This window comes from Grus americana, chromosome 11, assembly GCF_028858705.1.
Source record: "Grus americana isolate bGruAme1 chromosome 11, bGruAme1.mat, whole genome shotgun sequence".
Lineage (NCBI taxonomy): Eukaryota > Metazoa > Chordata > Aves > Gruiformes > Gruidae > Grus > Grus americana.
Window position 1 is genome coordinate 14252796 of NC_072862.1, and position 26064 is coordinate 14278859.

General features: G+C 36.7%; 1 protein-coding gene across 2 annotated transcripts; it reads left to right on the top strand.

Moving 5' to 3' along the window:
- DENND6A (DENN domain containing 6A) lies at positions 1-25943 on the top strand. Of its 2 annotated transcripts, XM_054838861.1 has the most exons (20): positions 1-246; positions 3727-3765; positions 3866-3908; positions 7538-7650; positions 8639-8719; positions 9077-9182; positions 10891-10970; positions 12466-12528; positions 13198-13253; positions 13581-13703; positions 13881-13976; positions 17051-17145; positions 18476-18541; positions 18636-18700; positions 19321-19410; positions 21082-21135; positions 21222-21331; positions 21926-22028; positions 23496-23570; positions 24084-25943. In XM_054838861.1, the coding sequence occupies exons 1-20, from the start codon at positions 52-54 to the stop codon at positions 24213-24215; spliced, it is 1785 nt and encodes a 594-aa protein (XP_054694836.1). In that variant the 5' UTR covers positions 1-51; the 3' UTR covers positions 24216-25943. The 2 variants fall into 2 exon arrangements, with proteins under 2 accessions (XP_054694836.1, XP_054694837.1); XM_054838862.1 differs by lacking the exon at positions 12466-12528.
- The last annotated feature ends 121 nt before the right edge of the window (positions 25944-26064 follow it).

Genomic DNA, 26064 nt, shown 5'->3' on the forward strand with positions numbered 1-26064 from the left:
CCGGGGCTGAGGCCGGGGCCGGCGGCTGGGCGGTGCGGGGCCGGCAGCGCCATGTCGCTGCGGGAGCGGAGCCCGGGTGGCGCCGTCGAAGCCGGAGAGGACGCGGCGGCGGCGGCGGCGGCGCTGCTGGCGGAGCCAGATGGGCCGGACCGGTGCTTGTCGCTGCTGCCGTGGGACCGTTTCTCGGCCTGGCTGCACTGCGTGTGCGTGGTGGGCTTCGACCTGGAGCTGGGCCAGGCCGTGGAGGTACGTGGGGCCGCGGGAGCGCGGTGGGCGCTTTGGCTTCGGCGCTGTGCGGGGCGTCTCGGCCGGCTTGTGGGCACCGTTCTCTCCGAGGGCGGGCGGCTCTGCGGCAGGGCCCCGCCGGAATCGGGCACTTCCTCTGGTGCCGGTGTTGCACAGCGGCGGGGGAAGCTCGGCGGTGTTTTGAGAGAAATGGGATTGTGCAAAATCCCAAAAAAGGCTGAGGGGAGGGAGTCTGCCTCGGCGGGGTCGGGCGCGGCGTGTGGGGAGAGCGGGAGGGAGCGTTCTGTGGGAAAGCCTTTGATAGCGACAGCTGTCACGGAGCGTGAGGTGAGTTTAAGCGTTTTCAAGCAACTGTGTTCATTATGCCGGTTGTCACGTCAGTGTGCCGTTGTGAATGGGTTTCATCTCGTGCCAGGGTTTATATTAAATCCATCATCGGCTTTCTTTATGTACGAAGAGCGCTAATTTCCATCGCATCTAGATGTTAAAGATTTTAAAAGAGTATAATAATAGCGTGATTGTAAGTAGTCTTCCTAATTAACAGTGTTCGCCGTATCGCAAAGGTGTGCAAATAAACTATCTAAATGTTGGAAGCGTTTTCCTTGCACCATTAAATGAATGTCAAACTGTGACGATGTGTTAGTGACGCTGCCACAAACTGCAGGTTTTTTTAACTCCCTGCTGCTCTTTGCCATTTTGTGCAACAGGCAAACATCTATGAAATTGCATGGTGGAACTGTGTTAGGGAACTGGTTGGGCTGAAAAATAAACTAGAAAGAATAACTATCATTTGGATCAGTTTCACATCCTGTTTCACCATATCCACCGTATGACTGTGCAACAAACAGTTAATGTGCAGGGAAAAATGTCTTTTTCATTTGGGGTTGTTGTTGTTATTGAAGTGGTGCTAGCATAAATGTGTGGCAGACTGGCTTAAAATTCAACCAAGCTAGCTATTACAATATTTAAAATACATAATTGATATGCATTGTTGGCTGCAAGAGAAGTGCACATAAGAAACCAGCATACTGTGCTGGTTTTCAAAACACTATTTGCTTGATGTTATAAGTTGTTGTTAGCAACAAAGACAGGCATTTCTTTATAACCTGTGACTTAAGCAGATAATGTACTGGGTGGCTGAGGGGAGCACAGAGTAGCTTTGCAAACAACTCTGTTAACAGTCCCAATAATTTTAGTTGAATGGACAAAAGAAATGAAACTTAACTCAGGCCTTAGTCATGTAGACATTTTTTCTCGATTATGTTGCTGCAGGAAGAATTAGCTTTTCGTTTCAATTGGAATCCTTAACAATTAGGTTACTTAACAGTACAGAATATTAAAAGATGCAGAAATGCAAAGCAAGCTTTTCTATTGTTGCACACCCACGCAAAAGATGATGTTTTCTTTCTTTCTTGGAAACTCCTTAGACAGAAAGAAGCAGCACCTTGCTCAAATGAGCAATTCTAGAAGTAAGTTCTGGTTTTGAGGGGAAGAGTTCTCAAGTAGTTACAAAGTTATATTTCCTTCAATAATAACACTTTTCAAGTTACTTTTTTTCACTTACAAGTTTAAGCACATGTTCTTATAATAGCATTGATATTTATGACACAGGATTTGTTGTAACACTGGAATTCATTTTACAGAAAATTAGTCTTTTGGGCATTTTTGTTTGTTTTCTATCCAGCAAATTAGATTATTATTTCAGGGGGAGGGGGGAGAGCATACATGAAAAGGACATTTAGATTATGGAGGCAAACATTTGGGAACTAGGAAGTGATGGTCTCCGTTAATTCTGCATCTTTGTGTCTCCCATGCAGTCTTATCTTTCCTGTTTGCTTTTGATAGGCAGCTTCATCTTAACACTGTCTGGTGATGAACAGCAGACATAGCATTAGCTCACAGGAGTGATGTTTGTGCTCTTTTCTGTAAGGTTGTTCAGAATACTGTGAAATCTGGTAAAACTTCACCTGGGCTGTGCTTACTTTCATTATCACTGCATCATTCTGACATGGCCATCCATGCAGGTCAGAAAGGCTGGGCGGATGTGAGAGGATAGAGGTAACAGTTACAACTGGTTTTACTCCTCTTCCTTTGACTTGTGGGAAGATACACCAGCTAGTGAGGAAAAGGAGTATGAAGTCAAGTCTGCTCTGTACTCCATTCATCTGGCTAGATGCAGATCATTTCAGCATCATTCAACTGCTGAAAGAGTTACGTTTCAATGTACTGCTTAGCACAAGATAGCATAGGAAGATGTTAAGAGATTAAAAAAGAAAGGTGATACTAGGTTTACTAAATGCAGTATCAGGTGTTCTGCCCATATGTCTGCTTATAGCTTTAGTTATACTAATGGTATGCTGTATGCCTGGACATCATTGGATAGAGGAGTGAGGGGAAAAATAAATGAATTAGGGCCTTTATAGCCAGAGAGCAGAAAGCCCGCTTAGTCAGAGATCAGCCAGCGGAGATATTTGTTGTTTTCTATGGAATAGGATAGCATTATATTTATCAGGAGATATATTTACTTACCTTTTGTCGAACAAGATTGAATTAGATATCTGGATGTTAGTGGTATGGTAAAATGAGGACTCTAGGCTGTCAGTGTTCTTGTGTTGAACTTCTGTTCTTAGAGAAGTTCCCATCTACGAAAGCACTGAAACCTTTGAAACGTAATCTTTGAATTTATGTTTAATTTCCTTTGCTTACAATCTAGCCACCCATTCCAGTACTTTTGGGCAGGTTTTTACGCAACTTTGAAGTTGAAATTTAAGAATCGCAGATTTGTCCTCTTTCCTGTATATTATTTTCTCACTTACCTGCATAATCACTGATTTTGTACATCCAGTTTGTTGGGTTTTTTTAAATTACGGTGCTTCCATATCTTACATTGTGTTGCATCGTTTTTGACTTCTCTGCTGTACAAACATTAAACAAATATACTTTTTTCTGTTGGTACAATGTAATGGCTTTTTGAGTGTATTCCTTGAGCTTTCACAGTTCCCGGCTCTCATTTGGGGCCGACTTTCATCTTCCAAGAGTTAGTATTAATATAGAGGGTGTTTTGTAATTGAATTTCAGTTACTCCCACCTAACTATGCATTGCAACAGATTTCAGACAATACTGTGTTGTTGGCTTTCTATGGAATCATCTACTGCATCTGTATGTACAAGTTAAATCTAAAGGATGTAATCTTGCTCTCCTTTGAGACCTGTTGGGCCAGAAATCTCAAGTACTCTGAATTTTTTTACTGTAGCTGTATGGTCTCCAACTGGCATTCAAAATACCTTGCAAAGATGCATAATCAAGTTAGCTTAAAAGCGTATGAAAAATAAGAACAGAGGTGTAATATTAATAGCTTACCATTGAAAATGGCCTAAGGCTAGGCAGGTATTTGAGGGTTGTATCATAAAAATATGTAATAAAAGCTTACTGTTTATACCCAGTTTATTTTCAAATAAAATAATACCTTTTTCCTGTAGGTAATATATCCTCCACATTCAAAACTCACAGATAAAGAGGTAAGCCATGGTTGCTGTATTAGTATATCATTTGTTTTTAGTTTAATAATTTCAGGAAATATAATGGCACTTTTTTTTGTCTTCTTTTCCCACCCTGTAGAAGACCAATATTTGCTATTTGTCTTTTCCCGATTCTAATTCAGGTAAGTGCTTCCTTCATTCTCTAGTAAGTCTGTTGTTAGATTAAGCTATATTAAAAAAGACAGAATTTGACAGTATAAATGCATGGGTTTATATTAAATGCTTAGATGAATATCTTAATACTACATTACAGAAAAGTTGCATATAAGGTTAAATATAAAACTGTAGCTGTCTATATTGCGGTAAGGTTGGAGAACTCTTTTTTTATTTTCTGTAAATGAAATATCAGGAATGTGAATGTATAAGACCTTCCAGATGACACACATACAGATCATAGAATGGTTTGGGTTGGAAGGGACCTTAAAGATCATCTAGTTCCAACCCCCCTGCTGCGGGCAGGGACACCCTCCACTAGACCATGTTGCCCAAAGCCTCATCCAACCTGGTCTTATTCTGATGCTTCAGAATACTTTGCAAGTAAAGAATGAACATCTTAATCTTGCTTTTAAAGAAAATAGTAATATTCTTGTTGTAGAGAGAAGTGTAGGCACAGAATTTGGATGGTTTAATAAAGTAAATGGAAGGGATATGGAACCATCTTTTCATAAAGGAGTAAAAGTATATTTTCTAAATTCATAAGGGTGAAACTGACTTTTAAATTCAAAAGTATTTAGAAAGAACAGTTGTGAAGGAAAAACCTAGGCTATGTTGTATCTTCTCTATTGTTGATGCTTCTGTTGCTGTGTGTGATCCTGCTCACTGAATTCTTCTTTAATTTAAACTTCTACTGTTCTGCTGCCAAAGAGAAGTCGGGGGCATGTGGCTGATGACTTGGACTGCCTGCAAAATGATATGGCAGAAGTACAAACACTTTCTTTCACATTTATTTCTTTACAAAAGTCAAAAAACCTGTAGTAACAAACTTGTCCCTATAACTTCTCTTACTCTGTGTTTTCAGTTGCTCTGCAACATAACAACTCATATGGGGTTATGCAGATGTGTGCTTTTAACATGTGTGTGAGCTCTCCCTTAGTAATTTTACAAAATATCTTGGCTAGTTTTTCCCCTTTATCTTATTGTCATTAAAATGAAGATATTTTCTCTGTTCTTGAAATCCTGTATGTAAATAGGGGAAGAGCTGCTTTCTATTATTGAAAGATGAGTTAACTGTATCTTCTTATTAGTCTCGTTGTCAATGGTTATTAATCTGTCCAACCTTCAAAAGGTATATTGAAGGTACAAAATAATGTGTTAGAAATGAAGGCTGTTTGGTTGTTTGTTTGATTGTTTGTTTTTTCAAATAAGTGTGATAGTAAAGTTATTTTAGGCAGACTAGATACATGTAAGGAGGGTTTACTTTAAGCAGGAAATAAACCCCACCTTTTTGCTTTTTATGATGTCCCTGTTAAGAACTTGTAGGTTCTTGATAGTTTTTGGTAGGCTGAAGTTTCAAATGATGTAGAGGTATTACCTACGTAAAACCTGCATTATAGAAATTAGCAGGGAGTGTGTGCTATCTGTTACAATTTATTTTTTCATCATAGGCCACAATATAAAAAGGAAAGCTTTGTGTAATATAGCAGTGAAGGAAGTTGTTAGCTTGCAGCTGAATTTGAGATCAGTCTTTCCTAGGTTTTCGTGGCTCAAAAGATTAATTGAACCTTTTTTTTTCTTATACAACTACAAATAGATATCATTCTAGGACTTGTAGTGGCTGTGAATTTACGGGAAAAAAGCATTTAACCAGGTACTAAATCATGACTCTCTTTGTGTTTTTTAAGCTAAGTTTCCTAGTACCATTATCTTTAAAATAACGCTTTTGCCTTTTCTACATGGATAGTTGAAGAAAGAACAGGCATTTACTGATCTTTTCAAATTCTACATACCGGAATAGCTTGTTACATAAGAAGACATCATACTCTGAATGATATTTCAACATATTAATAATTAAGGGTAATTTACTTTTAGGTTTTCTGTGTATGATTTTTTATAATAGGTAGGATGGTGGGGTTTTTTTGCTTTGGATGAAGGGAACTAGCTGTGAAAACTTGGAGCAAATATTTAGTGCTTTGTTATTGGCACGTGCTGTGTTTTTTCTTGTTATGATTGGATCCATATTGCTATACACTTGCTTTAGTTACCTGTTTGAATTGGATGGTTATCCCATTATACAGTGTTTTGCTACTTTTGGTTTTGTCTTAGCACATTGTAGGTTTCCTGCTGCAACTTTGAGGGGTTCTAAGACTCAGACCTGAATGCTCTGAACATGCCAGTATTAATCTACACTGCCAGTTGCAGAGCCAGTGAATTTGACTGAGGGTTTGGGTTGTCTGTGGTTGCAGTAGCAGTATGTAGGTGGCTGAAAGAGAAGATGAAATTGAGTTTTTAAGTCTGAAGAATAGTTATCTGGAGAGTGGAGCTCTATCTTACTATTAAGTCAATTGGCACTGGCTGATGTAAGACAGGACAGCTGTGAAGAGTGCTGATGATCAGTAGTGACTTGATTATTTTCCTGGAGGTCTCTGCAAATGACTGTAAAAAGCTGTAAGAACAAAGTGCTAATGAAGAAGTTAGGTTCAGTATGGTGAAGCAAGTGTCCTTTGCCAGCTGGAAACTTACTGCTATAATAGTAGCTGTAAGTTTAATAGTAGATTGGTTTTTATAGTCGCTTGCATGAATGTTTACTTTGTTATGGTGAAGATAGTCTGCTTACCACGGGTTGACAATGCTCAGGAGGTTGTCTTTCCATTGACTGTGTTCATGTTAATAACACAGCATTCCGAAGGGGCTTTTTTTACAAGTTTGCTAGAACGAGTAAGGTACCTGCATGTTCTTAAGATTCTAGCGGTCCCACTTATCATCGTTCCCCTGAACAGCACATTCTGTTCAACTTACTTAGCTTCTACTTGAACTAAAGGATTTTTGGAGCTTCTTCTCTTTTAACACCAGACAACATTTGCAATGGCAAGAATGCAGCCATGAGAGTATCAGTGATACAAGTTCTGATACTTCAGTTCCACCTGGAGAAAGTTTCTTTGATATCTGCTAGAAACTTAGCCCAAATTTAATTTCAGAGTAGAAATAGTCAATATACTTAGTTATATTTTTCTTTCAGAAATTAATTTTTATGAAATTAAGGGGAAACTTCACTCCTTGGGAGTATTACTGGGAAGTAATACTCTGTTTCACACTGTTTTCTGCTATTAGTTTTGCAGATTTCACAAATACCGAGTCTTAGGCCTGCACATGGAGTTATAAGAAATTAGCATAATAGGCTCTTACGGTATGACTTACGTATGAGCTGTTTGGTATCAAAAAAAGGTTAAGTGCAGTCATTCAACGGAGAAATGACGTGGTTAAGATAATCAGAACTATACAGGCAGACCAATAAAATGTGTAATAACAGTAGGAGGACAGCCATTAGTAGAGCTGTTTAAGGACGTGACAGTCTAATAAACTTGCTGTGAGGCAGAGTGACTTTTTTTCTTGTTGCAGGTAAGCTATTTATTGTTGCCAAAGATGCCAAATTGTTTACTTATAAAAATATAAATATATAAATGGCCGCAATAGCAGTGCAAGATAAATGAACCAAAACTATTTTACCTCATTGGCTATAGACAACTCCTCATGTTAAACAAGGCTCAAACTCAGAATACTGTCTATTTGTTTTTCATCTCTTCCCTCTATGTAGGTTGTCTTGGGGACACACAGTTTTGTTTTAGATTTCGACGGTCTCCTGGAAGGAAAGTCTCATTGTGTTGTGTTCTGGACCAATTGGATAGAGATCTGCCAGTTTACTTAAAGGTTGGAAATAAGAAAAAAATGAAGTTCATTTCTTCTGGGTAATGTTAATTTATGGGTCTTTGTGCTTAAATTTAATGCTTCAAAAACAAAATCTTCAAACTGGATGTCCTGAAAGACAAAGCTCAGCAAATGTTTTTTGTAGTTAATTATTATGATAATGACATGCTAATAATTAGTTCCATTAACTATTCTTTAAGTTTTCTTATTATGAGTTTTGGACTGCAAGAAATTAAATTGATGAGCAGACCTATTTTACTGCTGACTAGAAACCTGTAGATCAAATTGTAAAAACCATTACCTTATTGGTTATCTGAAGTGCTCTATAACTTAAAAAAAAAAAATAGGTTGAGATATTTCTCTCTCTTTCCACCCTTCATTTTTTTTGAAGATGGAGCAGTTATCTAAAGGCGATAGTGGCCAAAAAGTTGTTCCCAGCATGTCTTTAACTATGTTAGTGGGAGTCCGATTCTCAAATTCTATTTAGATCTGTTTACGTGGCAAATACTTGAATTTCTCTTTGTAGGAAGGATGAAGCTGATGTTTTATCTTTGACATGTGAGAGCATGCTTCCTTAATACTCCAAGAATTTTTTATAAAACTAATACTTTGAAAGACTAGTTTTTATCTTTTCAAGTCAGGGCTTTAAGGTTTTTAACTGCTAAAATGCTTTTAGAGCTACTTTGCAAAATTATGACTGTTGATTTATTCCTCAGGAAATGAATTCTATTTTTGTTTTCATGGTGTGTCAGGAGAATGTAGATATAAAAATAGTAAATTCAGAAAGCACAGCTGTTTCCACACACTGGTGTTTTCTTTTTGAAGTACGTATTAAAAAAAAAAGCCAATAAACAGAGTCATGCTTCTAGTTTGTTGTATCTAATCAACTTTGGATCTTGCAGGGAAATAAGGTTTTAAAATGCATATAGAATGCTTCAGAAGGAAGGGCAGTGTCAGGTTGTTGTATTGAATTCTCTCCTTTCATTTGCAGAAAGATCCGGCATATTACTACGGCTATGTATATTTCAGACAAGTTCGAGACAAATCGTTAAAAAGAGGCTACTTCCAGAAGGTGATTTCAATTCTTTTAGAAAAATATTAATTCGGAAATTAATGATTTTTCAGTGACCTCAGAGGAGCAGCGAGAGTATCTTACTCTCTGAACTAAATTCTTTGTTGATTTGTTGGTCTATTTTTACATGAGCTATGGTGTGTTCCAGCTGCACAGTCAGAATTTTTTTTGTTGTTTTAAAAACAAAAAAGTTGGGAACTTTTGAAGTTGTTTGTTTGCAGTTGCCTATAGTCAAATGCATGATTGGCTTGCATGTGTGAGAAAAATCACACTTGACATTCTCTGAGGATAACCAGTAGAACTGAGGGAAAGTGTTAACTTAAAATTATAATTTTGTTTTGTTACTCTTTATTCCAGTCGCTGGTCCTCATCAGCAAACTACCGTATGTCCATCTCTTTCGCACCATCCTTAAGCAAATAGCACCAGAATATTTTGAAAAAAGTGAAGCTTTCCTGGAAGCAGGTAGTGGTACTATTATGTTGTTCTGGAAGAGCTCCTATAATATCACATGCTTCTTTTGGAGAAATAACAAACAACACTGCCACATTCTAGTCTGTATTTCTGTCTTCTTGCAGGGTAGAGGGTTGAAACTGTAGTAAACTGACTTGATTTCTAGATCATTGAACAAAGCCGATCTATGGTTGGACTCAATGTTCTTAAAGGTCTTTTCCAACCTAAATAATTCCATGATTCTAATTTTGGATACTCCATGGGAGAGTTGAAGCTCCCCCCTAAAGAAACATCTAGGATTTCATTGTATGTTTCAGGACCAGCTGTTCAGCACAAGTAGTTGATGGCAATTCTTAATTTGCACTCTTCACAAATTGAGTCCTTTTGAGCATTCTGACAACTTCTGTTAAGCAACTGTACAAATGTCATCTTGAGCGCAGGGGTTTTTTAATGTGGTTTTATTTGGGTTTTGGTGGTGTGGTTTTGTTTTGGGTTTTTTGTTTGGTTGTTTGGGGTTTTTTGACCAAAAAGAAAAAGCAACAGAGCAGCACTGATAACAGGTACTTCAGCCTTACTGTAGAACTTTGACAGCCGGAGAGGGCCAAATGGGAAAGTTATTTGCTCTTTGCCTGGAGGTACTCTGTCTGCCCTGTACAAATCTGTGTCTTTGTGCTTTCACTGCACAACAATTTGTGGAAACCATTCTTGATGAAGGAACTGTATTTTTTTAATAACCTGTAGATAAACAGGTTTTTATGATAGGTTGTATTATGAACAAAATAAGGTCTGCAGAAATCACTAGAATTAGTAATTATATTCATAACTGTTTACAGCAAAATGCTGAAAAACTTTCTAGCCAAGCTAGAAAGGTAGCTTTTCCTTCAACTACTTATGTTTATCTGTTCTACAGTAGCTAATATGCATAGAATCACAGAATGGTTTGGGTTGGAAGGGACCTTAAAGACCCTCTAGTTCCAACCCTCCCTGCCATGGGCAGGGACACCCTCCACTAGAACAGGTTGCCCAAAGCCCCATCCAACCTGGCCTTGAACACTTCCAGGGATGGGGCCTCACATCCTCTCTGGGCAACCTGTTCCAATGCGTCACCACCCTCACAAGGAAGAATTTCTTGCTAATATCTAATCTAAGTCTCCCCTCTTTCAGCTTAAGGCCATTCCCCCTTGTCCTGTCACTCCATGCCCTTGTAAACAGCCCCTCTCCAGCTTTCCTGTAGCCCCTTTAGGTACTGGAAGGCTGCTCTAAGGCCTCCCCGGAGCCTTCTCTTCTCCAGGCTGAACAACCCCAACTCTCTCAGCCTGTCTTCATAGGAGAGGTGCTCCAGCCCTCAGATCATCTTTGTGGTCCTCCTCTGGACTTGCTCCAACTGTGTGTTCTTTGCAAAGTTTCTTAATATTTACTTTCATGGTTTTTCATATAACATTTCTTCAACTAATTGCAAGTCTAGTTGCTACAAAAAAATTGAAGACGAGGATACTGTTTTCTTTAAATTAAAACCTCTATAGTTCTAATGAAATAATACATTAAGAATGTCAAAAAGGCTGTAAAATGTCTTTAGAGTATACAGGGATCAAGAGATAAGTAGAACTGTTGTGGGCTATCGGCACTAATTTAAAATTGCAATGTGCACAAAGGTGACTACAATATCACGGGTTATAGCGCATATAAACTAATTCTAAATTAGACTCTTTTTTTTTTTAAGTTTGTAGTGATGTTGATCATTGGCCACCACCAATTCCAGGGAAAATACTGCATTTGCCTATTATGGGTATTATAATGAAGGTAAATACTCTGCTTATTTTTCTCTGGGGGTGTTTTCTCCTCCATTGAGTGTGTAGGTACTCACTGTATTCTGCCTTGTTTTCAGTGTCTCATACTTAGAACAGGAATAGATGTATATTCCACTCGGAGTGAAGGTCCAGGAAGTCTTGATTAGGTTCCTTGATTGGGACAAGGAGGGGAGGATCCTTTATGGTGCACAGGTTAATACGTAATTTTTGTAGATATTAAAAACAGGTGTTTTAGTACAGCTGCTAATTGCAGTGTCTGTATTATCTCTCTGGAATATGCATTCTAGGAGACTTTAATGCTAATTATATTTGTCAAATCAAACATTAAGTAACACTTCAAAATACTGAGAGTTAAGTTCCAGTCATGCAAATTAAATATATTAATGAAAAGCATTCTTGTTCCTGAAGTTTGACAAGTAGAAATCTTTTTTGGCCCACACACCAGAAATTAATTTCTTGGTCTGTTGATAATTTTCAATGAAAGTGAAATATGTCTCAAGAAAGCTATTAAAGAAGTTATGTCTAGTGCATGGGGAGGAACTGTAGAGGTTAAATGGTGGCTAAGAACTGGGCCTCTGGGAGCCATAGCATCTTCATATGAAATGCACTTCAATGGATTTGATGGATGCAGAGGTTACAGTTGGAAGTACGTTCTTAGCAGGTACTCTCAAGTTTATGGCTAGATGCATGTGCATCACCAGGGAGAGGAAGGAGAAGTTTCTGAAGCTGTTCTGAATGCACAAATTCAAAAAAGCAGTGTTTTGGATGATAATTATGAATGCCAGATATGTCTTCTTTGGGTACTGCCTGCATTTACCTCATCAGTAATTCTTATCCATGAGAGCTGAAATTACGGCTTCACTCAGTTTAGGAATGCAATCACCATCCTCAGTGGTATTGTCCCTGGTTTTCACTGTTTGAGCAGTTGGTTTTAATTGTTGTGTATGAATTACATCCATTTGTGCACACCAGCTCCAATATGATTAAATTTGTAGTATTCAAGACTTACAGATGCAGACTGAGATCAGAAAAAGGTATTTATATTGTTCAGTATATTTGGATTCTGCCTTATACCCGCCCGGATATCTGATGTTTTAGGAGAAGATTTTTTTCTAAAAGTAATTCTGTACCACCTTAAAACTCCGTAACCTTATTTCAGATCATTCTCTCCAACATTTTAAATGTATTTTCATTGAAATTATCGTAACAGTTGTGACTAATGTCATCAATAGTCTTTTTTAACAGTATAATTTTCATATTCTAGTATTTAATTTGCAATGTAGTACTACATAATATTGCATATTGATTCCTGTAGCAATGATCCATAGTCTTCACCTAGGTTTTCATTGTTAGGTGGATGTTCTGTAAAGTAAGTTAAGCATCATACTGTAGTATATCTTTAAATGTTACATCTTGTCTGTAAGTCAGCATTTTAAGTCTCTGTTGAATTCAATACAAAGAAAAAAGTCTGTCTTTTTCTTTCAAAGTTGCGGATTCCAACATATCGTGACAAGCCCGGAACAACGCCAATAGTACAGAATATGCACCAGGTAGAGATTAGATACTTCTATTGAATATAACAGCAAGAAAAAGCTCAATACCTGCCTTCATTCTTTTCCTTTAAACTTGATTATAAAAGATTGGTAACCAATCCTCGTATACTTTGATAATAATGAAATCCACAGTCTTTGAAACTTTGAGTGGAGGAGTCTAGAGTTGGATTCTTCATAGAAAAGGCATTCTAACCCAGTTACCCAAGTACTTTAGGAGAGGATTGTCCAGCTCCTGAAAAAAGATAGTTGGCTGACAAAACTACTGAACATGAACATCCTTTTAATGGGTGAAACTGTACTAAACTTTTTTTTTTGAGGATGAAAACAGAATTAAAAATCTTTAGCCATAGAAGGTGGATATAAAACAAATCTGTATGTGCCTTCCTGTGCTGTGTGGCTGTTCTTTAAAACAGCTTTAGTATTTTGTATCTTTGCTGGGCTGAAAGTCGCATGCCTCTAAGTAGTGTGAGTGTGTGTTGGGAGAAATCTTGCTTTTAGCACACAGTAATAGTTTTGGAGATAATGTAGTACATACTGCAGTAGTACAGTAGTGGTAAATAATTAGGGTACATACCATCTACTGTCTGTAAGCATTTAAGGGAAACTATTTCATTTAACACCCAGGTATTCTGATGACTAAAAACCAAGCATTGCGATGTCTTTTAGGCAGATGCTCAGATCTCTGTGGCTTTACCGACTGTTCACGAAGTAGATCTTTTCAGGTAGGAGTTTGGATTGATTCTTAGTTGTGAATTCCCACAAATCAAATATTTGACTGTTCCATAACACACAGAGCTTACAAGCTAACATTTATCAGTATTGGTATTAATATTCTTTTTCTGTAAAGCTGGCTAAAAACAATTCAGACAACATGCAGTCTGAAACTGCAATAAATAAGCAAGTTTATTAAATGCTCCATTTTACAAGAATATTTTATATTTTTCAAATGACTGTTAAATACTACTGCAAACTTCCTTTTTATCCAGTTCTTGATTGAATACATATTTCTTGTGGTTATGTTTGTTACAATACCTCAATCTGGTTTTTAGGTGTTTCTGTCCAGTGTTCTTTCACATCCAGATGCTTTGGGAACTAGTATTGCTAGGAGAACCACTCGTTGTCATGGCACCATCACCATCTGAATCTTCAGAAACCGTGTTGGCACTTATTAGGTAAATATAGCTGAGCTTCCTGCCTAATGACTAAGTGAGTCATTGTAGATGTCAGCTGAGTGCAACTTCATTTGATTTGAATATAACAAAGCATTACAAATTTTAGATTTGCTTGTTTCTTTCATGAGATTTTGCACTGTATACATACAACAAACTTATCCTCTTTCTACCTTGCAGTTGTATTTCACCGTTAAAGTACTGCAGTGATTTCAGGCCATACTTTACCATACATGACAGTGAATTCAAAGAATATACAACTCGCACACAAGCCCCGTAAGTAAATCAAACTTTGTTGTGAAGGTGTTGCTCAAAGCCACTCATAACCATAACTCTGTTTTAAGATACTGCTTAACTATTCTGAGTTTCTATCATTAGAGAATACATTTAGCCTCCTTATTTAGGGTACTTGTGTACAGAATAAGGAGAACCGCAAATATGAAAGCGGGAGAAAGTTTTGCTTTCAGTAAGGGTTTGTCTATGCAATACCAGCTCCGTAGTAGCTCTTGGGAAATTGTTCTGTATTTGGTTTTAGTTTTTAAGCAATTCCTAAACAAATTGACTTCTAGAATTCAGCATCCATACGGTTGTTTATAAAGTTAGTCCAACTGGTGTCCTAGTTGAGACAAAAATTTAAAAAGTAAATACCTCTTCACTAAATCAGTTAGAAAAAATGTTGTAAATAATTTAGAAATTAAGATTATTTTTTAAGAGCATGAGTCTGCAAAAACAATGCTGTTTGAAACTGCTTTAAGGACACATTTTCCTCTTTTTTTTTTTTTTTTTATCCCACTCTTATTTTGAGAGCATATACCTCCAATATTTCTTATTATACATTATTTAAATGCAACTTGATTTGGGAATGGAGTGCCTGTTAGATTCACTGATCTTTTTGTAAACAATTTTTTTAATGTCTGACCAGGCAGTGGTTGTTGTGTTGGGTTTTTTGTTTGTTTTGTTGGCTTTTTTTACTGTATTTTTCCTCTCAATGAAAATTACTGCCAGAGATACAGCAGTGGAAAAATATACAAACATAGGCATTCTGTTTCCCACGGAATACAATCTGAATGGTCATGCAGTATGTAATTTAATTTCTAAAAATAATTCTGTGAAGAATTTGGTTAAACTTTAGTAACCCATGTTTAAAAATTATATTTGCTGCTCTGTAGCAAAATAGAAAGGTTGTTCAGTATGGATGTTAGTATTTGAAATAGATCTAGAATTGCTCTGGCTTTCTTAGAGAAAACAAAAAAAATGGAAAAATTGGAAATAGGCTTTTAAAGCAGTGGCTCTAAGAAGGGGAAGAATCCAGATGATGCAGATTCTGTGTGTTTTATTACGTTCAGCAAGAGAGGAGCAAGGACTATTTTTCATCTTGATGTTCTAATTTATTGTGCCTTTTCAGAAATTACTTCAGTGGTTTAAAATCAGAATTGGGTCTGGTAAATACGATAGATTAAGGCTTCTAAAAGTGACAAGGTAGCTTACCACATCTTGCTATTAATTATATCAGCAGTAGCAGCAAAACAAGATTCCTCATGATTTGCTACCAGTTTACCTTGATGCGGAGAACTACTATTTGTGTGTGTGTGTATAAATGAAAGCCTTACTTGACTTTAACCCTCAGTCTTTAACCCTCCAGTTAGTGAGAGAATGTAAGTTTGTGTAATCGGTCCAAAACAATTGTGTGTAAAACTTCCTTTTTGGTTCACACAGAATAGGCATGAGAAGTTTTAGTAGTTGTGTTAAGTTAGGCTAGACTTGATCCATTCCTAGGGAGAAGGAGAGTGCCTGTTGTTTGGGTTCTTTAGAGACTCAGTTTGTTTCTTACATTGATTCCTATCACATGATCATGAAAAAAACATAAGATAAAACATCATAAATTGATTTTTTCAGAGTACAGCAAAGGAATCTGTTGATACCTTTTTATGGACACTCGTCTTTATCATTGTTTTGGAAAAGAGACTGTAAATCATGTATGGTAACACTGAAAAAACAGGAATAACGTTTGCAAATCCCAATGAATTTAAATCAGTAATGCAAATGAATTTAACAGGATTATAGAAACAACAAAAAATAAACTGTATTCAAATGAGTGGGGAAAAATATATCTGGAATAAAGTGCTTTCAGGTGAACATACCCGTACAGCAGTAGATCTCTGAAGAAGTGAATTTTCTGGTGAAGGTTGAGTCAGTGACAAACAAGAGAAGACTGCTGAGAAACTGATACAATTTCGTGCTGCTCATTCTAAGATGGAACGGGGAGATGAAAATTGCTAGTCCCATAGCCCAGACGTTATACTAAGTTACAGAGCTGTGTGATCAGATTTTTAACTTATCTGTGAATGCCTAATGAGTGTGTGTGTCTATATATATATAGTTATAGTTAGCAAGCGGAGGGAGGAATGAAAGTCAGAAATATTTGTATGTTAACATAAAAATTGATGCCCAATTGCTACCATGATATAGCTGGAAGAACTGAATAAAAACTTAGATTACTTGTTGATTTTTTTTTCCCCCCCCCCACCTTGCCTTGAGAAACAGGAAACTTGGCAGCTCCAATGAGGCTTGCAGTTATACTCTCTCCTTAGCTAACTTTTGCCTGTAATGTGGATGGCAGTCACTATTTTGAAAAAATGGTCATATTTCATCATATTAGTGCTATAAATCCCAAATTCTGCAGCCCTATGCTGTAGCAGCGGCCTTATGCTCTTACTGCCTCTTGTTCTCTGGGTGCCCCTGTGTATCCTAGAAGCCAGATTCTAAGCACAGAACAGACAGAAAAATCTCACAGGCTGTGAGCTTGAGCACAATGCTATTAATGTGCTTGTACTTCACCACTTGATAACTGCTTTTTAACAAATAACGAAAATGTTGGAAAGGCAATAGGATATTAAATGTCTCTTTTCTTAACCATGCCATCTGAGCAGCAGCTCTGCTGAGAAGTCTCATGCAAACAGCAGTGATGTTGACATGCACATTGAAGTACTGAGAGTTTGTTATAATCAAACCTTGAAAAGTAGCAATTTATCTTTCAAATGAGTCAGATTCCTGCTCATTAAAAAAAAAAAAATGAGGTAATAAATCAGACAATACCCTATTCTCATCATTGCAAATGGGCAGAATTCAGCCAAGACATTGTTACTTTTATTCTCCGCTACCATTTGGACTTTCAGATACATCTGTCTTGCTATCTTCTAAAACTTAAAAATTTTGATAAACATACTGTGCAACTTCATATAACTCGTAAATACAAAAGGAAAATAATTTCAAGTTAAGAATTAACTTTCGTATTTGTTAAGACAGAAGCTTTTACTGTGATATTCTAAACATTATCATTATTCTTCTAGACCATCTGTCATTCTAGGGGTGACGAATCCTTTTTTTGCTAAAACACTTCAGCACTGGCCTCACATTATCCGAATTGGAGATATTAAACTTCCAGGTAAGGTACAAGTATCTTCTACAGTCTTGTGCAACAAGATCTAACTGTGTGCTTATTTTTTTATAAACATATGTCATTTAGTTCAATGAATTTAGTTTAATTCTAACCAGATCTTCATGGATGTAAATCGTCAAGTGAAATTAGACTCTTGAGTACTGTATTGTCAAATCTAGTATGGTAATACTGTTAGTAATAATGTTTTACCTTTTGCATAATCCAGTTTTTGTGTCTCTACCATTAAGGTATTAAAATGAGAAACATCACTTATTACTGATGTTAATTTTAGGATAAGTAGAATGTAATAAATCAATGATAGCAAGTGCAGAGAAAGTAAAACCCATGTGAAAGCGAAGGTTGAATGTTACAATAATATAAAAAGTAGTTTGACAGTATTTTGATAATACATTTCTAATCTGGCAATATTCCAGTAATTATTAATTTTTCAGGTTGGATGATTTCCTTACACAATTGAGCAGAATTTTAATGTAATCTTTGGATAATATGTCAATTGCTAGCCTGTAATAAAATACTGCAGTACTCTGATGCGAAATGCTTAGTCAGGAACTTCCAGATATGTATCTGTCTGACTTGCCTTTAGAAATTTAAATTTTATTTCTTTAGGGACAAAGAAAGGGTTTGTGATTTTTATTTATTTTTTTAATTTTCCTTTTCTTCCCACTCTGCAGTTTCAGTGGCAATTTATACTATTATCTTTTCTGAAATCGAGCATCCAACTAGATCTAAGAGGAAGGTTCTGCTGAGGCTGCAAGACTGTTAACAGGGTTTAGGGTCTCTGGCTGGAGAAGGATATATTTGAAAAACAAAACAAAAACAACTTAGTTTGGCCTATGGAAAAAGGAGACTTAAATTAATTTTCTTACAAAACTTAGTCCATGGCTACTGTTTTAATTTCTTATATACAGTTTTTATTTTGGCCAAGGTACTAAAGATTTGTTCCTGAAAGTATTTACCCAAGGGGAACAAAGGAAGATGCAATAAAATTTGAAATTAATGAAACAGTTGTTTACTGCTGTATAGTCAGTATTTTTCTTTGGCTGCTTTGATTCAGAAGGTCATCCTTTTGGGTTTTTTGTTTGGTTTTGTTTGGGACCCCTTATACAAAGTGAAAAGCCTATAAGCTGTTATTCATGTGTTTACTGGTTGTTTCTGGATGCTTGTCGGTGTTTCTAATGCCTCTTACAATATTAGATAGTCTTCTAAATGAAAGTAGCCGTTTCTAAAAATCAGTGGAACATATAGCACATTTAACTGTAGTATCTAGTAAAAGGGATGGGGATTTCAAGTAAGGTGGCTTTAAATGTTTTGGCAGGTGAAGTTCCAAAGCAGGTGAAAGTGAAAAAACTGAAGAACCTAAAAACTTTGGACTCCAAACCTGGTAATAAGTTGCTTCAGAGTTTAATTACCAGTATTTTAATTTTTAAAAGCATATTCCATTTTTCCTTTGGCTATATGCTGCTTTTTTTCTTCAGGTGTTTATACCTCTTACAAGCCATACTTGAACAAAGATGAAGAAATCGTGAAACAGTTACAAAAGGTAATACTGCAAGTCTCTACTTAACAGAAATTGTTTTGTGTACTCTTGTACGGTGTTTTCATTTAAGGTTGAGCTCTGTGTACGTAACTGAAATTAAATTGGGTTCTGATTCCTTTTGCCCCAATTCAAAACTGAATAGATAGATATACACCGTCATTGTAGAATGGCTGCGTTAGCAGTTTCTATAACAACATGAATGGTAGAATTCAAGTTAGCTTAACAATTTAGAGAATTGATCAGTTCATCTGTTTTGGGTTTTCCACCCTCTGCCATCCCCCTCTAGCCTCTTTGAGTCTAGAAATCTCATGCATGAGGTGTGTAAGAATCAGAGCTTCCAAACTTTAACTGATTTGCACAAGTTTGTTCACAGAAATTTTTTCTTTCCTTGAATTTCTTTACATGAAAATAAAAAATCAGCAATTAAAGGAATGAGTATCTGTGCAAAAGGACTTCACGCTATTGCTTTCCTTTTGTGGTTCAGGGTAGGGGGTGCTATGTGTAAGCTTACAGCAAATGAATACTGAAATACTGGAATAAATATTCTTAAAAAACAACCCCAAAACTACTTATATATTTTGGGGTTAACAGACTTATTGTGATATTTTATTTCTTTCTTTAAGGGTGTCCAACAGAAACGTCCTACAGAAGCACAGAGTGTGATTCTTCGGCGGTATTTTTTGGAATTGACGGAAAGTTTCATTATTCCATTAGTGAGTTCTTAGACTAATGGAGCTTTTTACATATGTAATATGGAGTAGCTTTTTTGGCCTTAGCCTGACTAAGTCCAGTAACCAGTAACTAGCGGTGTACTCCTGGGGTCAATACTGGGACCAGTAACATTCAACATCTTCACTAGTGATCTGGATGACAGAGCAGTGGGTAGCCTCAGCAAGTTTGGGGGTGGTACAAAACTGGGAGGAGTGGCTGATACACCAGATCATGCTGCTGTTTGGTGGGACCTCAGCAGGCTGGAGAAATGGGCTGACAGGAACCTCATGCAGTTCAGCAACGAGAAATGCAGTCATGCACTTGGGGAGGAGTAAACCTATGCAGCAGTATATACTGGGGACTGCCTGGCTGGGAGGCAGCTTTGCAGGAAAGGATCTGGGGGTCCTCGTGGACATGAAGTTGAACTTCAGCCCGCAATATGCCCTTGAAGCTAAGAAGGACCAGGTGATGGTCTTCATCAACCAAAAAAGTTCTGTGTGAAGTTAAGTCATTTCTCTGGGCAAGTGGCTAAAATTGGGAAGTGATACCTCAGGCATTGGATGTTTATGTATCAGCTGCCCCATTCTGAGCTCTGTGAACACTTTTTGTGGATGACTGGAACTTTTCATCATTTTAGAGCATACGTGATCAGGCCCAATTTCTGTCTGCAAGAATTGGGACATCCCTAGGCACTTGTCCTTGGGTGTTAATGATTAGAGGAGTTTTTCCTTAAAATTTGTCTTTTTTCTGTTCTTTTGAGACAAGATGGACATGTAGGGTGAATCTAAAACCTTTCCCTGGCATTCCCCTCCATCTTGCTCCAACTTTCATTTCAAGCAAGAAACTCAATATGTTTTCTGTCATAAATCTTAAATTTACAGGGTGATATCACCCTTTACATTCTCTGCCACAAGAAAAGTATATGGAGGGGTGTTTTGTTTTTTCAAAAGATAGAACTAGACTTCTCATAATGTTATTAAAGTTGATCATGTTCACAGATCAGAATGTATGGTCATTTGCGTACAAACACTTTCAAAATATATAGCAGCTTGTATTGATGTGCTTGTGTGAGCTGGCAAGGCAGAGGTGTCTCCTGTCATCAGACCTTAAGCTTCAGCAGTGGCCTTGCTGAGAAATGTCTCCACTAGTCATAGGTTAGGTAGCCAGCTGGGGCTCTAGCTGTGCGTTTGCCAAGTGTTGCTGCTGTGGAGATGCCCACAGCTAATACAGCATTTTGTAGGTTAGTTCTATATTTAATGCTTGTATGAGGGGCTCTGAAAATCACTCCCAAATACTTGATACAAAGTGGGATTACTATTTGGAATCACCCATGTTATGAAGGTACCTGTGGGCTGTCACCAAAGAAAAGGGACATTATTTACTAGTCACTGGAGTTCAGGATATATATATTCCATGTATACATTTGCTTCCTGCCCTCCTTTCCCTCATGTCCGTCTTGAATCTTGCTGACGTAAAGTTCTGTAGTTGGGAAATACAAATGGTACTAGATAAGCTCCTCCTTATGCTCTCATGTGGTAAATATGCACGACCTCACCCTGTACCAATACTTAGAAAAGAAAATGCTGTGGTCACAAGTGATAAGTAAACATACACGTGGACTGTGTATCTTTAATACTGGTTGTACAAACAACCTTTATTTTTCCTTTCCTTAGGAACGTTATGTGGCAAGCCTGATGCCTTTGCAAAAATGCATATCACCATGGAAGGTAAGGAAATATAATTTGAATGAGCTGGAAAGCGGTGATAAGAGGAAATGGTTATGATATGCCAATGATTTTTTTTCTTTCCATAGAGTCCACCACAGCTGAGGCAGTTTAGCCAAGATGACTTCATGAAGACACTGGAAAAAGCAGGACCACAGCTCACATCAGGTTTAAAAGGAGACTGGATAGGACTTTACAGGTAATTTCTTTAATCAGCATAAAAAATTAAATGATATCAATGAAGACAAATCAGTAATATGAATGCTCTTTTCCTGAACAAACTTACTATCAGTAGTAATTTGAGTAAGACTTACTTTTAGAATATATGCTTTAATAGGAATTGATAGTGTTTAGTATACTTCACTCAAATCTGTTTCTCTGTAACCTGTTAACGGTTTTCATAAGATGCTACTAACGCTACAAGTCTCTGTATACCAGTATTATTTGTGGTTCTATTTCTGGTTATAACTTGATTCCTCCTTCCAATCAAACACAAAGATAAAAATGAAGATATTTCAAACAGAGCCTTGCTTCCTGGCAAAATTCCTGATCTTTATTGTCTCTCAGACACCTTTTCTTTACATTTGTTTTCTTGATCCTTGTCTTGACTAATAGAAGCACCTGTTATACTCCACTTCAGAATATTACATTTTTTGAAAGTAAACAGAGAAAGGCTCCTAATATCTTCTTCAACCTCAAACATAATTACTTTACATTTGATGGCATAGAAAACAGACTGTTATCAAAATTGTAATGAAAATATAAAATGTATTTTACTTCGGTGTTTTACCAGGCATTTTTTGAAATCGCCCAACTTTGATGGTTGGTTTAGGAGCCGACAGAAAGAAATGACGCAGAAGTTGGAGGCCCTTCATTTAGAAGCACTCTGTAATGAGGTTAGAAAAATGTGTGCTTATGGTTACATTTATAATCTTTTTAATAAAAATATATTCTCCCTCAAGTCAGTTTTACTCCTGCTGTTTTCATTGGTTGAACATAAAAATGTTGACAATTTTGTCAAGTCTGATCTAGCAAAACATGAACTTGTTAACCGACTACAAGCTAGAACTATCATCATGAAAGAGAACAATATGAAATACAGTTCACTTTTATAACGACTGTCATAATTGGTAAAATATCTTTTGTGTATTTTGAAACTGAATACATATCCCACTCCCCCCCCCCCCAAAAAAAAAAAAGTTTTTGCTCTTATTTCCTTCCTTCTTTGGTGTTCCAACACATTTTTAGTTGTGATATAGTTTGTAGCTTTGAAGGTATAAACTCAGTCAGTACCATAGAAAATTGACAACTAATTAGATATGGATAGTAAATAAGCCTACAACTGATCCATAGTAATTGGAAGCTGAGAAGTGAAATCTGTTTATTCATGTATATAACAAAATGCCACATAAATGATCTTATGTTGTAAGATCCATTCTTTACTTAAGAAGCTGAAGTGGGTGTCAGTATAATTTGAGTTGGAACAGCTCATAAAGAAAGGTATTGCAAGAGGAGAAGAGATTGTACAGCTAAAGAGGGAGTAGGAAGAACAAAAAAAGTCAACACCACAGCTTAAAAACAAATAAAAAATTGTGCTGGTTATTTTTAAAAAGCCATTGATTTTTAGCCATTGATTTTTAGCCCTTGCCTTGTCAATTCCCAAACAGTACATTGTGGCAACCCAAATAGACTGTTCGAATAGAGCAGCTCAAGTAATTGCAGGGCAATAGCCAGGTCAATTACATCACCTAGAATCTATCCAACTATATTTGATGTTAATTTACTGCAAAGAAAAGGGAATGTCACAGATTTATTACTGACTCTGCTTCTTATTAGCTTTTTCTTTTAATCCAAGTGTTAACATCTTTCTGTACATGAGCAAATGTCTTTAACAGGTAAATAGTAAAGGGGTAGAGGAACAGAACTTCCATAACAAAATTCACTTAATATATTTTACTAGTTAGCGACTGTGTGCTCTCCTTTAATGCCCAAGAAACAAGAAGTGCTGCCTGGCACTATTTTGATGTTTCATTGTGCTGCCAGATCTGATTTGGTAAACAGTCACTGCCATTTTGCATTGTAGATGCTATTTTTGAAACTAAGCCTGTTTAGCATGATTTTTTTTAATTTGTTTGTATTGTGTTTGTGTCCTAGTCTCCTGTTCTGCTAAGTCCTGGGCAAACATGCAAATAAAGCAGATTTTGCAGCTCACAGTAGACACAGTACATGAGTAAAATGAGTTTAGTAAATGGCATGAGAATAAGGAAAAGACCCATTCTGAACAGCAGGTGTAAATTAATACTAGTTGTGAAAATTATATACATTGCCATAAATATGTCAATGCTTAATTTTTATTCTTTTAGAACTTGGTTTTCTGGAGTCAGAAACATACTGAAGTAGAAACAGTGGATCTTGTCTTAAAGTTAAAGAATAAACTGGTAAGTAACTGAACTGAACATGGCTCAAATTTGTCTGACTTAACTAGATAAAAGTATTATATACTTGTGCTTACAAGTACTTAAATAACAATATTATATTAACATCTGTGTAGCTCAAGGAATCAATCATTCAGGTTTTTAAAACAAAACCAGTTCATTTCAGCCATGACTGAAGAGTTAGCTAACTTCCCAACATTGTTCAGCTATGTTGGAAGCATTGCACTGATCTTGTTTTTAAAAAAAAAACTAGTTGGAACTTTGTGACTGATCTGAGTGGGAACAAGGCTGAATCCTCAGGGAAACAAACCCACACTTTCTTGTGATTACTGAAAGTCCAGATCGATGTTAGCTCATGCTGTTGTGTGGTGGTTGAGGAAAGCTGCTATTGTCCAAATCCCTACTCAGTCAGCAAATGAGGAATTGTTTTTCCAGATTCACTAATATGTTGCTTTGGTGTGTCTTAAGGTAAACTTGCATTTTTAGTAGAAATCCTGTTTAATTGTACCTTTGCAGTTGCAGGCTGACAGAGAACAGCTTCCTGTGAAAACTGACACACTGAAAAAGCTGCAGACACACATCAATGATATTATACTAGCACTTCCAGATGACTTACAGGACATCTTGCTCAAAACTGGCACAACGTGATTTCTACTGGGCCTTTTTTTTTTTTTTTGTGCAGAAAACAAAGGGCAAATGTAGTTTCACAGAAGACAGTGGCTTACCAACTTCGGAACACAGCTCTAAATAGTATATTAACACTACGGATGGACTGTACTAATAGTATAGCCCACTATACTGTTTTCACTGTTTTTTTCCACTTAAATACCAATGCAACTAAAGGAATTCCTGTGTCTAACATTTGAAATAAGTGCTCTTAAAGAAAAATCTGTGGGCATATGAAACTATACCACAGTATAGGACCACAATGCAGTGCTGGCATTGCAGAATGTTTTCCAATTGGTGCTGCTATACCCAGTCCTGGTAACTCAGGTATTGATCCTGTACTGTCCTGTGATGTAGTACCCAGTTGCTTTTCTTTCCTCTTTTAGTTTTCATCTAGTGATAAGCCCAACTGGCGTATTATGTGACTTGGTCAGAATACATTATAGTTGAGGTATTTTACTGGTAAATCATTGCTTTCAAAACCACTTCAGGGGCAGCTGAAATAATTAGATTGGTTCTTAACTTTCTTCCTTTTTCCTCCTTGCCATCTTTCCAAAACCGTATTAATTTAGCATCTTTAAAGAAGAATAGGCAGCTGACAAAAATTTCCTGAACTCTCTTCCATTCAATGTCAGTTGATTAGGGTGCTCTTACTCACATGCCTTAAATATAAAGTAATTGTATACTAATTGGTGGTTTTAAACTGCTGACATTCAGGATTTAAAGTGGATCACTAGTGTAAATGTAAGTATGTGGTATTCATCACAGGAAATAAACCCAGTGGTGTTCTAATACGGATTTTAAAATTGGTGATTTCAGTAGAATTAGCTGATACATAGTCTGTTTCAGTTGGAGATCATAGCGGTCAGCTCCTGATATAATTTTTTTAAAATTTTTTTACTTATATCAGAAGGGTGTTTGAGGAGGTAATGGGGCTGGAGGGAGAAGATGTTGGCTTCAGCTGAAAAAACCCTATGGAAAGGTCAAACTGTGGCAAGAAACGATTGTAGCATGAAATTATTCTCAGTATATGCATATAGCAGACATGCGTAGAGTAATTTCCTCTTGCATATTAAGCAACAAGAATGTGATGTTTATCTTCTTGAACAAGTTTCAGTGGTATGTAAGAACTCAGCTGCTCCACCTGCAGTGTTGTACTTTGACCAGTTTCAAGTAGAATAAACTTAATGCTATAGTGTACACACAATGTATACTTTTATATGACAAGTGGATCACAGTTATAAAAAAAAAAATCTGCTTTTAAGTGCTTGGATAGAATTTTAAAAAACTTAAGACATAATCCTGCTATAAGAATATGCTTTTGTATAATAAATATTTCATACCATCTTTCTAAAAATGTCTTATTTAGATATAAAGTGTCACAATGGTATTTTTATGAAAATATGTATTTTAATACTGTTATGGTTTGATACAATTACTCATGACCAAAAGTTTAGTGTATCTGTTATGTTGCTTAAACTATACCACTTCAGCATTAATTTCTAACTTGCAAATTTTTTTGCACACCCTGATGAATAGCATTTCTAATCCAGAAATTAAGTGGCCATTCTTATACTAAATTATCTTAAATATTTAACCTGGAGCACTGTGTAGTTTCTTGGAACCATGTAAACTGGTAACAACTATGATAACTATCACATGACTGCAAATATGTATTTTTGTAAAAGAAAATAAAGGGTTTGATTTCTATTTTTTTTTCCTTTGGAAGTTATATGACTTGTATGATGTGTGTGGCTGGTTTGTTTGGGTTTTTTTCCCTCTCCTGTGTAAGCAAAGCTGTTCAGCAGTTTGTAGAGATTGCTGCTCAGTC

What these genes read in the sequence shown, in the direction of transcription:
- DENND6A (XM_054838861.1), top strand. Translation starts at nt 52, where the DNA reads ATGTCGCTGCGGGAGCGGAGCCCGGGTGGCGCCGTCGAAGCCGGAGAG. An exon ending in ATCTGCCAGTTTACTTAAAG is followed by an intron (nt 7,651 to 8,638) that starts GTTGGAAATAAG and finishes TTTCATTTGCAG; the next exon opens with AAAGATCCGGCATATTACTA. An exon ending in TCGTGAAACAGTTACAAAAG is followed by an intron (nt 18,701 to 19,320) that starts GTAATACTGCAA and finishes TCTTTCTTTAAG; the next exon opens with GGTGTCCAACAGAAACGTCC.